The 12,408-nt window shown below is 42.6% G+C and overlaps 2 protein-coding genes across 2 annotated transcripts; one reads left to right on the plus strand and one right to left on the minus strand.

The window, feature by feature from the left end:
• Positions 1-278: 278 nt before the first annotated feature.
• On the minus strand, positions 279-4,667 carry pcare1 (photoreceptor cilium actin regulator 1). Its single transcript, XM_008294400.1, has 2 exons — positions 1,294-4,667; positions 279-402 (listed from the first exon to the last, which is right to left on the minus strand). Exons 1-2 carry the CDS (start codon positions 4,665-4,667, stop codon positions 279-281), a joined length of 3,498 nt encoding a protein of 1,165 aa, XP_008292622.1.
• Positions 4,668-8,647: 3,980 nt separating this feature from the next.
• spdya (speedy/RINGO cell cycle regulator family member A) lies at positions 8,648-11,755 on the plus strand. The gene is made up of 6 exons (XM_008294405.1): positions 8,648-8,867; positions 8,966-9,024; positions 9,119-9,204; positions 9,347-9,518; positions 9,737-10,091; positions 11,694-11,755. Exons 1-6 carry the CDS (start codon positions 8,648-8,650, stop codon positions 11,753-11,755), a joined length of 954 nt encoding a protein of 317 aa, XP_008292627.1.
• The last annotated feature ends 653 nt before the right edge of the window (positions 11,756-12,408 follow it).

Genomic DNA, 12,408 nt, shown 5'->3' on the forward strand with positions numbered 1-12,408 from the left:
CAATCTAGAGTACAACACCCCTCTGTAACCAGAAGATGAACTCTGTATATTGTAAACATGAAACACAAGCGCATGTTCATGCACAGACACTGTGTTAGTGGAAATGCACAGTCAGTCCAATTAATAAAAATGGAAACACACTGCAATATAAACATTGTGGAGGTGTGTTACAGCAGCAGAGTGGATAGAATTAGCTCTTCCTCTCTTCCCAGTGGAATAAACACCCCCACCTTAAATCCTTTGTAAGGCCCTGCTAATCCATAATCCTACTGGCCCCTTTAGTCCCTGTGCAAGGCCTGTCCAACAACGCACAAGTCCGGGTGTGACGCAGAGCGTGATGAAGCTCTGAGGTCCGATTGGCTTCCCCATAATTCTTGGTCTCTGGTTGGTTCATCATCTAGCCTAGAAGAATAAATGGAGGATGTTGTCATTAGCAATTACTAAAGTGGGGCAGGTAGGTTTGAGTCAATTGTAAACAGAAGTTTAGAGTTTGCAGTTTAGACTGTGAACACATCACGAGACCACATCTTGTAGGTGCAAAAACAAACAAACAAAAAAACATACTTAATCTTAGAAATAAACCCTTCACTTGAGAATCAGATTTTAAAACAGCAATAGCAGGGGTGCAGAGATTAATTTGCTCCATACCTTAAGATACTACTGTATCTGATAATTCCAAGCTGATGTCTTTCAAATAGAAAACAGGTTCATTCATTGAATGATGATGAATGTCATATCAGTTAGACACAGTAGACTGATAATCATGTTAGTGTATTATATTTTGGCTTTCAAATCGACATTTTCTGTTCACCATCGCAGCAGAAACACAAACTGTATTTGTGTCAGCCAGTGTTGAACGGAGCAAGAAGCCTCACTGTGACATATTGATGACAACACTTTGTTACTATCTGGACGTTTTGTAACAGCTTGCTTGTGCCTTGGACCTGGAATGTACGTTAATTCTTAGACTGAAGTCCAAACTTTGAGGGACCAATGCTGCCTTTCTGTAACTTTTGGATATTTACTGCCACTTATAAACTCACTAACCTATGTATTCAGTTTTATCTCCTTTGTACCTACTACTGTTTTCCTGGTTCTTTCCGTGAGGACAAAATGTGAGTCTGTACAATACTAACAAGTCCCATTTTTCATTTAAACTTAGTACCAACTTACCCAGGAGACATTAGAAACATTTCCACAATATTATATGAAATTAAGCTGCCTATGAAAGGAAACAGTCAGTGCATGTTTCAGGATTAAGATTATGTAACATTAGGAAATGATAAAACTTACCCCTGTGAACATATTGATGGCTCACTCCCACAAGTCTCAGCCACTGAGATGCCTTGTGACCGTGGTGGTAGACATAGACTTGGCCTTCGGTCTGATTGGCTGCGCCGGACAAAGGGTCTTGGCCCTTGGACAGATACAGGAAACCTTCCACGGCCCCCCCAAGTACGAGAGAGAAAAGCGACTCTGGAGGAGGTCCATGCTTGATGAGGCTGGGAAACTGAACAAGGCTGGGCCTCAAACATGGACGGAGATGCAGGGCAGAAGACTGAACGAGCATTACTGATCATACGAGTACTAGATACATCTTCTGTACTGTTCTCCCTTGACCACCGTTGTAGTTTTGGAGAGGCTGGTGGAGACGGTGCTTTGAAAGGGTACGAGGTGGTTGGGTTTGAATTTAAAATGTTCTGCTTTGGAACAGGTGGGCTGGGGAGTCTCCTTTGAACAGCTGGTGGTGTTGGAAGCCTCCTGTTAACAGGGGGGCTAGTAGAAGACGGTGGAGTAGGTGGCTTTTTGAAACTGTGGGGACTGGGAAGTCTTCGATGTAAGTTGTTTGGTGTTGAAGGTGTGGAAGGTAACATTCGCCCTCTAGACACAGGTGGGGTGGCAGATGGTTGGCTGGTGACTGCTGTGGAAGGAGGCACTGTATACACTGTATTGGTAGGCCCAGGCACTGAAAGGTTGACACCATCTTGCATGTCAGTTGATTCTCCTTGATTGACAGATGTTGCCATGTGACTTGTTGATGATCGCTCTAACTGAGAGCCTGAAGAGTTTCTTAGGTTTCCAGGTTGTTGGCATAAGGCATTCTTTTCAATTATTGGGTCTGTCTCTGTCTTAACATCTGGTCGGCTGACCTTTGATAGATCAGATGTATCTTGTTGGTCCACTCTAGCAAAGGAAACAACCTTAGAAGCCTGTGGCAATCCCCCTTTGCTTGGCAACACTGTCACTGACTGAACTGAGGCCCTCAAACGTTGTGATATTGCAGCCCTTTTTAATACAGGAGACCTTCCTTTTGTAGCCCCATCTACTGTTGAACCAGTTGAAACACTCTGGGCACTTTCAAAAGAATTGTCCATTAACACTTCCGGTGGAGGTGGAGGAAGACTGTCCAGATCAAAATACTCTGTTTTCTCCGATGAAATGGATTCGGGCCTGCAGCTGGTTAACCCTGCACTAAGCACAGCCTCTACATTTCCTAAACCAGGTAAAACTGGAACACCACACTTTCGTACACCTTTGAGAGGTCCCAAAACTTTAGGACCGTCAAGCTCCTCTATTCCTTGGCTGAAGGTATCAATCAGTTTTTTGACAGAATTCCTTCCCCTGTAGAGGCCAGAAGATGGTCGGGGTGATGCAGGAGGGCTAGGTGGTGGGGTAGCTTTAATAAGATCATTGGATGCTTTCTTGTCTTTTAGTTTTTCTTCTTCCGCATCACTCGTCATCTGCTGTTTTTCACTGTTGCACTTTGTCAGGCCTGCTTTGTCTTTCAGTGCTTGGGGATTGCTGTCCTTACCTAATGAGGGATGCTTGCGAATTCTTGCTGGAGATTGTGCTGGAGAGGGTCCTTGATTTTGTTTAAACTGAGCAGTTCTCGTGTTTCCTCCAACTTTGTTTTTACCCATCTTCTGCAACCTCTGGTTTAAATCCTTCTGTGTCCTTTCTAGTTCAAGCAAAGTAGGATCTTCCCCTTTGCTCCGCAAGGATTCAGCTGACCGGGAACGTTGCTCTCTTGTCACTGGGGTCTTTTTCACCACTGCCTTCCGAACAGGTGCTGCTGTTTGAGGCCTTCTTGGAGATTGTACCGCTCCATCCGTCCAGTCTCGTCTATTAGTTTTTGGGCTGCCTGCTACTTTTGTTTTGGCACTAGAGTTTTGTGAGGGAACAAACTGTATCCTACCACTAATAGCATTTTTTAGTTTAAGAGTCATTTCCGCATTTTGAGGAGTCTCTATGCGCTTTGAGGGTTGGCGGCGTGGATGTTGTTGTTGACGGTCTACAGGTGAAGAATTTGATCGCTTTCTGAATGCTACTTGCACAGCTCCCACACCTCTGTCTGTCTCCTCCTCATCATCATCATCATCCTCCCCATCATCTAAGGAGACTGATCCAAGCAATGAATCTCTTTGGTCATTAGCCATGATGGTACACGTAGAACCCAGTGAGTTTAGTGAGGTGAGGGAAACACTTGGACTTATTTGACTCAAAAGCTTTTGCCTTGAGCCTCCCCGTCTAATGTTCATGGAAGTGTATCCCATAGGACTGACAGGAGTAGTTCTGTTTGTCCCAGTAGACTCACAACTTTCTCGTCTATGGCGTCTCTCAGATCCAGCAAGGGATTCACTCTCAGCTCCAATTCCACTGTCCTCACTAAAGAGGGCAGAATCCTCTGGCCCAGGCTTGCGCAAAGAGGCCATTTCAATGCGAGCTAGGAGTCGCATTAACCTAGTCTCTACTGCACGTTTGACTTTCAGTTTCTCCTCTAAAAGCTCTGAGACTGAGGCAAAGTACTCCACTGCCTCCTCCAGAGCAGAGTCCCCAATTCCACCAACAGTCTGGCTCACATTTCGCATTCTCTGTGTGGTGTACTGAAGCAGCTGCTGTAACAAATCCGGTGGGGGCTCAATATTAGCAGAGCCAGACTTCAGAGGCGCAGAGGATGAGAGGTTTTTCATTTGGCTTGGCCAGGCAAGATGCTCTCCATTTTCTTTTAAAACTTTTTCTCCTTCATCTGCCATCTCTTCAAGTCCCTGAATTATTCCCTCGTAGCGTAGAGCCATAAAGGCAACCATAGGCTGCACAGACACCTGAGTTTGAGTTGCTTGTTCCAAAAGTCCAAGTAGAACATCATATTTGTTTATACTAGGGTTCAAAAAGGCATAAGCAGCTTGGTGAGCATTTACCAGAGGCTCCGGAAAGTCCACTTTCTGCTCTGAAGATAGTTTGTCTTTGTCCTTGTCTTTCTTTTTAGGACCTTTTGTACCTTTTGTATTTTTCTTTGGTTTTCTGATGGACTTTTTCTCTGCTACATCTTGCTTGTCAACGTTTTTCTCTTTCCTCTGTGACACTGTGACGCTGTCCGTTCCTTGATTCCCTAATTTATCCATGTTCACTGCTTCCATGTTCAATTGCTCAGTCACGGATCTCTTTTTTTGTGGTGTCATGTTTGCCTCTTTCTGAAATACCTGGGTTTGACCAGCTGCCTTTTTCTCCTTTGTATCCCCATCTGTTGATCCAGGCGAGCTATGATTCTCTCCAACTTCAAATTGAGAATCTCTGGGGCTTTCTAGAGGTGCAGGGGGTAGCATTCTCCCCTTCCTCATGGCACCCAGAGTGCCAAAATTGTTACCTTTGGATGGTGAGCAGCCCATTTCTGATGTCTTCGAATACAAGCTGATTTTTATGCGTTCTTGAAGACACCGACACAGCAGTGAAAGATGTAAAAAAAAAAAAAAAAAACCAAGGTCCTTAGCCACCTGCTGTGTCCGTCATTTTCAGATGGCTGAGTTCGTTGAGTCTGATAAGATTCCTCTCCACAATGCGGCTGCCAAAACAAAACTCTGATAAATCCATTTTACAAATTGCTTCCGTCTGTCACAGATAGCCAAAATAAATCCATAGGTTGGTGGTCATGTTTATCAAAAACTCCTTGTAGCGTGCTCTGAAACACATCCTTCTGTATCTTACAAAGGACAAGCAGCTGAGAGGATTAGTGGGGCTTTCAGTGAACTCCTCAGCCTGAACATATGCCACGTTAAAGCAAATAAAACTCACCTACTTGTAAGACCATAAGCTCATTTGGGTAATGAGAGCTGCTGGCCTCAGGTGGATTTTTATAGCCTGCAAAACAATATCTCCCTATTTAGACCCTGGACAGAAGAGAAGAAAAAAAAAGAAGAAGAAAAAATCTGCACATTAAGATAAAAGTGCTTCATTTTCAGTTGCATTAGAAAACACCATCATAGGTTCTGTTGTTTTAGCAGTTTAATGCAGTTTATATGAATATTACATTTGTTAATGGATACCACTGTAATGCTAAAATTAACCATTTTATCGAAAAAGCCTAAATTAGTAACTCACTAAGGTATTTTTGGCAATTCACGGATCTTCTTTTAACTTCTATATGTAGCATCAGTTCACTGGAACAGTGAGGTAATCTTTAATGTAACCTGAAATACCTTTGCCTCTCGTTACCTCTGGTACACACTGGGATTAAAAAAAGGTAGAGATTAGTGTAGTAGTCTTTCCTTTTATGTCTTTATCTTTAATTATGTCATTAAAATAAAATAATATAGTTGAATCAAATTGTGAAAAAAATCTAAAATAAAAGAGACAAGAGAAATTTATTTAATTATAAGCTAAGCACTATATAGTGTAGATGGCAGAAATGCATATTTAATGCACTTCAGTATAGACCAGAAGAAGGTGGGCAGATAATAACAGCATCCTGTTGAGGAGAGATGCCTTTTGTGTCTAGTCACACTGAATACATTACATAATTATTTGTTTTTATTATGTTCAATTATTTGTTTTCTTTCATTTGTATATATTGCTCATATTTCTTTTTTTTTGTTTATTTCATTTGTTTAAAAAAATAGTGTATTTAAATATATACTATCATCTGTATAAAACCGTCATTGTTAAGAGAGCTTTATATATACTATATAAACAGTACGAGGTTTGAAAGTATCATTTGTACCTGCGACAGTCCCTGAAGAAGATTGTACTGATGATATTATGCACAGTACACTGATATTATGCACTGATATTATGCACACTAATTAATAAATCAATTTGTAGTCTGTGTGCAAAAAAAAAAGCAGACTTGACCTTTTAGGATTCAGCAACAAGTGGACCTAAACACAGCACACAGTTTCAGAAGAAGCTTTAAAAGGTTTATACTACAAAAATTTAAGTTTAAAATTGTGAAGAATGGCTGACTGAGGGCAAGGAGGTAGAGAGGACTGAAGTGGATAAGAAAAGGGGGGGATCCAGTGGATGAACTGGCGGAGGATGGAAGCTCGGAGCAGTGGTCAAGAGTAAGCAGGCAGGCTGGAGTTCGGAGGTGAGTGTAATCAGAGGAGAGGCTGAGCAGGCGAGCATGGCTGATGATGTGAATGGGCAGGCAGATGGCTGGGTAGAGCTGAGCATGCAGGCTGGCAGGCGAGGTTGAGTCTGAGGGACAGGCTGAACCGATGTTAGTCAGAGCAAACACAAGGAACTCAACGTAAAACTAGAATTAAACGTCTGAGAGCATTAGCTGCCACAGTGGGTGACTGGAAGGGAAAGCTGGGACAGATACACTGCTGGAGCTGATGATCTACTGACACACAGATGTGCCAGCTGCAGGTCACTCAGGCGCAGGAAGGAGTGGCCATGCCCACAAAAAACAGGTAGAAAAGCTCGATATAAGTGCAGACATGTAAACACGCAAAGTGGCAGGCACAGAAACAACCCCCTTATCAGGCGTTTCAGCTTCTTTGTATCCACCGTACTCCCAAGGAAGCATCATCAGGACACATGTTGGCTGTTGCGTTGCTCTTTGTTGTGTTGTCCCAAATTCTACTTTGTTGATGGCTACTGTTATGTTTAACATTTGGTGATTGCCATCTTGATCTTTTGGTGTGAGTAAGAGGAGGCTCTGATTGAAGATTCGAGGACACCACACAAAGAGTTACTATAGCAACCTGCCAATCACAAGATAGCCATGCCCTAAAGCGCACCCTGCTTGATTTCATTGTAAATGGGACCATCATTTACAAAATAAACATCATGCTGTATTTAAAAGATCTTGAGACTTAGCAATTTAGCCGATAAGGCATTTCAGTGGTAGCAGATCAGGTCATTTTCTTTAAGCCTTTTACACGGTTGGACTTTATTTTGCAACCAGAGGAGTCGCCCCCTGCTGGCTGTTAGAAATAATGCAGGTTTAAACCACTTCCATGGCTTCACTTTTCAGACCCAGAAGCTACATCCATGTATTATATATTCACTATGGTTACATCTAAGCAATGTCAAAGCATCAAGGGACTATAAGCATTTTTTTAAAAAATCAACTTGATGAGCTTTTAAGTCCAAGAGATGGATCTTTAAAAGCCTGTCAGAGAGTATACAGTGTTAATACTTTTATCATTGTTTCTATTCTGTGCTAGTTTTATCGTTATTTAAATATGTGCTTAGCTATCCTGACACTTTCACTCCAGCTGCAGACAGAGAGGTGATGGTGGTTCACCTTTCACAGGAGAAGAAGAAGAGAGGCGCGACTTGTGTGCGCGCCCCCGCGTCATCGTGCACAGGTTGGCGCAGAAGCTGAAGCGCGTTCCACAACCGCCCGCGCGCTGTCACCTTCCACCCCGTCTGGTCAGTGTCTTGAATCCACCGCTTTACTCTCAATTTAGTCTTTTTAAACTTGTTAAGTGTTAGCTGTAGCTCCCTGTTTCACGAGCGTTATTTATTTAAAATGTCCCAGTGAGTGTCAGATGCTAACTTTGGTCAAAGTGAAGTCTGCGTGTTTGGTTGGTTTTCTTAGCTAGCTGCTCAACTCTGCGCCGCTTAAATTAAACCAAAGGTAGATTTGTCGAGTTGTGAACTTGGACTCCGGTTGCTGTCATTTAAGATAACGTTTAGGTAACAAGTAATTTTTAAACGTCTTTACCAAGTGAACTGAACCAGAGCTTGCGCGGAAAACCTCTCCATGGAGTATTGGTTAAGTTAGCTACAAAGAGCTACCGTTTAGCTAGCTAGCTGTGTAGCGGCTAGCTTAGCTGCGAAGATGCTGAAAAATCAGAGAACTGGTTAAAATTGACCTATGTTAATAAATGTTTGTATGTGATAAACAAGCAAAATTATGCTTTGAGTTTGCAGCTAAGCTATTTAACATCACTGACTTATTTTCACGATTTAACCAGCTTTGTAAATCAGGGTTTTATTTACTCGTGAGTAATACATTTTGATCAAGTGGTCAGAAATTAGAGGAGAATGCATAGATTTCTGTCACATAGGGTAAAACCAGTTGATTGTCTCTACTGTGTGTGGACAGCTCATGCCAGGAATCAGGGAAAACCACGGAAACACAGCTAAAGGTGAAGCAATATGATCATACAAGCTTTGCTCATAATGAACTAAAAACTATTCTTAAAACAAGGTTTTACCACATGTCTGTAAGACAGGGGCGACACAATTGAGGATGGTAGAACTAGTAGAGGTGATAGTCTAATGACGTACACAAATTTGTGATCAGTTAAATTATGTATACTCAGATTATATTGAATCAAGTCAATTGGTCAGTTCTCACACTGTTTTTGTTTTTACAGTCAGAGCGCAGACACCCACAGATGATCCAAACAGAAGCATGATGAAGACTCCTCCCTCTGTAAGTCTCCGGGTCAAACGCAAAAATGTACACCAAATCAGAAGACATCTCTGTGTGAACAGAGCCAACGGTCAAGACACCCAGGGTTCACTGTGGAAGATCACACCAAGCCAGTGTGACGTGTATCTTCCCAAAAAGACCAAGCATCCAGCTACTGTCATCCAGCGGCAGGAAATGGCATCGTACTTCAGACTTTTTGGTGACTAGATACCCTAACTCAACAGAATGTTTTAAGTCAAACACACTTGAGTAGTCTTGTGCATTTGGCTCATGTTAATCAGCTGTGCTTGGTTACAGATGATGCCCTGATTCAAGACTTTCTGAGGATGGACTGTTGCTATATAATGACGGACAAGGTAAGACCACTGCTTTGATGAAAGCAGCAAAATTTTCTGAAGGCTTTTGATGCTTACACTGATCTGACTACATCTTTTCCCTCTAATTCATCAGTACCTCCTGGCCATGACCTTTGTGTACTTCAAAAGGGCTCGCTTCACTATTGCTGAGTACACCAGGAAGAATTTTTTCATTGCACTGTAAGCTCAAGGAGCAGCTCAAAATTCTGCCAATGTATTTCTGCTCTGTAAAGCAAATCTTCAGTGTTCCTGCTTGTACACCAGTTGATATTTTTTGGTAGACAAACTGTAACCCTGAACACATCTCATTTTGCATCTTTAGATATCTTGCCAACACCATGGAGGAGGACGAGGAGGAGAGCAAGTATGAAATTTTTCCGTGGGCTCTGGGCAAGAACTGGAGGAAACAGTTTACCCGCTTCCTCAAAGATCGAGACAAGCTGTGGGCGCGCATCGAGTACAGAGCTGCTGTCAGCAAGCGCTGCTGTGAAGAGGTACACACAAGTATAATTGCCTGAGGAGACTGATAAATGGTGTTTCTCTGGGAATTTCTTAAGGGTCTTGTTTTTGCTGCACAGTACAATTTTTATTGCTTTGGTTTAAAGCCAGGCCTTCCATCTCTGTTGTGTTTTTCTGCAGTGACATGATTTTTTCTTGTTCTTGCTGTGTTTATTTATTTCTTGGACTGAATCTCCCTGCCTCTGTCCTCTAGGTGATGGCCATTGTGTCCTCACACTTTGCGTGGCAGCGACAGCGGTCCCTTCACCACAGCGGTGCTCAGCGGCTGTACACAGATCAAGACAACATCCGTTTCCCTCGCGGGCCCTTAGCCTCCCCGCTCTCCTGTGCCCTCTGTACTCGTGGCAAGAAGTTACATCGCAGTCCAGTTTCTTCTTCTACCTCCAGAGGATCGTCTGTGCAGGCATCACACAGCGCTTATCCACAACCGTTCGTCTCTGCACTGAGTGTGGAGATCACCCCACCCAAGGCTGCAGCCTCGCTCCGGAAGGCAGCGGAGATTAAAAGCCAGCGACATTATTGCTGCTCTTGTTCTGAGGAGGTGCCTAGTAGGTATCAGGTCTGACTAGTCTGTAGAGTGTAGAGCTTTTGTTCTGAACCATTCAGTACGCAACATTTAATTTGGTATGAGAATTCTGTTCAGAGCACCCCGAGATCCAGACAGTTACTATCAGAATAATGATGTACTCATGCGCTAGGAACAGCAATTCTAGAGCATCAGTTCCACAGACAGATTTGTCTTGTATATTATTCACGGATAATTTTACGTATTAGAGGTTTTTTTGTGTGTTAGACAGCAAATAGCATTTGCACACGATGTGTTAGGGTTACTTCGATACTGCCGATGTGGCTGTGAATCACAGTGTTGTCTCTGATACACTATATCATGCAGCTCTAGTTCTCGGTACCTTCCTGCTTGACATGAACCTGCATCTCCTCTCACATCGTAAGCTTCAATCAACTGGCTGCTCGGTTTTGTCTAGTGACAGTTCTAGTAAAATGTTGGCCAACAGATAGAGAGGCAGCGTTGTGTTTTGGCAGGTTTAAAGCTGAAATACACAGGGTCACGATGGGGTTTCTTTTCCTGGACTATATTTTAGCTGGAGTGTGGGACTAGCATATAAATAAACGTCTTGCATTCAAGCATTTGGAAAACAGGTTCACACAGGGCTGATTGAGACCATCAGTGCCGGGTCAGTCCTTCTGTATTTCACTGTGTACCACAGTTTTAAATCTGGTTTGTGTGCCAATATTCCGGCGCTGGCTAGCGGATAGGGATGTGTTTTATACCAACCAGCAGTGATTGCTTTGCCAGAGCTGAAGAGGAGAGCAGCTGTAGGAGTGGAGATGGGGCAGGCTATAGCAGCTAGGAGGAAGTGGAATCTGTAGTGGACGTTGAAGAAAAGTTTGTGATGCTCCAGATAAGAAACTTGATGTTCAGAGGAAGGATTACAGAGAATTTTTTTTTTTAATTAAAAATGTATCGACAGTGAGGCATTTATCATGTAAACATGTCAACAATTGTTGTGCAATTACTCTCACTGCCAGAAGGTGGAGACAAATGCTCTGGATTGAAGATTTAGGAATTCCAGCTGGTTTGTGTTCACTATAAGGGTTGTATTAAGCAGATCAATATAATACATAATTTGCCCAGGGGTGCTAGGCTTTTGCATACAGGTGTAGGTTCGATACACCATGTTATGTCCTTTACAGAGACATGGGAACCTGACATTCAGAAGCTCGTAATGACCCACACTTGAACATAAGTACTGTTTTAGAAGGAGTGTCTAAAAAAATAAGAGAAAAGAGACCCTCGACAAGGAAGAGTGGCTCATTTCTAGCTCATACCTCAGATAGAGGTGATTTAGCTGGATTACAGCTCGGAGGGTGTCACAGAATACAAGGTTGTGTTATCTCCCACTGACTTACGACATTATGAGAAAAAGGCTGAATATGAAATCCAAGAATAGAAATCAGTTCAAGCGTGTTTTTAAAAGTTGCCTTGTTAATGTCTGCTTACGGAGACCTTCATCTGCAGTAATGGTATACTTTATTCATATTTATTTTGCAGTCACACGTGACAGACTGACAGGACAGATTTAGGGTTGCTTGCTAGTACTAAGCTATAATTCTTTGTTCTTCTTTATTAGGGGATGATGCTTCCTGCGAGTCCACATATGGCATCTTCATGGACTGGATCAACGAGGAGTAGAGCATCACGCCACCTCAGCACTTTCCCCTCCATCGTCTACATACCAACAGAGCTGTTCTGTGTGTTAATGCCTTGCTGGATGTAATCGCACTTTTGGAGTAAAGGCCTGAATGTGAAAATCTCCTTCAATACAAACAAGTACACACGTCAACACAACGTATTTCAACTACGCTACTTAATTCAGTACATGCTCTTCTAATGGAGACGTGAAATAAGACTGATTACTGTCTAGAAGTTGTCTCTTTATGTGATTGTGCCAAGAGACTGTTACTGTAATTATTAGTTGATGAATTCTATTTATTTATTTATTTATTTAATGCATTTTGTGACACCTTGTTTTCCCGCCGATGTTCAAAGGATTTGTCAGTAAATAAGTTTATCTTTGGATCCATGTCCTCAAACAGTCTGTTGCATTCAGGAGATCACCTGGTTGTGTTTTTTTTGTTTTGTTGCCAACGTGCCTGTTTGATGATCCACCGCTGCCTCAGGAGTTTAGAATACAGGCTTGATCTTGAAAGTGTCTCCTTCATCCTGCTTTAATGCCTTTAACTTTGCTTAATGAGCTTTGTTTTGAAGAAGCGTTGCTCGTTACACACAGGTAATGACGTTATGTGTTCACGTTACCGTTGCAGCATCTCTTGTGACCTACAGAG

The sequence above is a fragment of the Stegastes partitus genome, unplaced genomic scaffold, assembly GCF_000690725.1.
Source record: "Stegastes partitus isolate 25-593 unplaced genomic scaffold, Stegastes_partitus-1.0.2 Scaffold960, whole genome shotgun sequence".
NCBI classification, from domain to species: Eukaryota; Metazoa; Chordata; class Actinopteri; family Pomacentridae; genus Stegastes; species Stegastes partitus.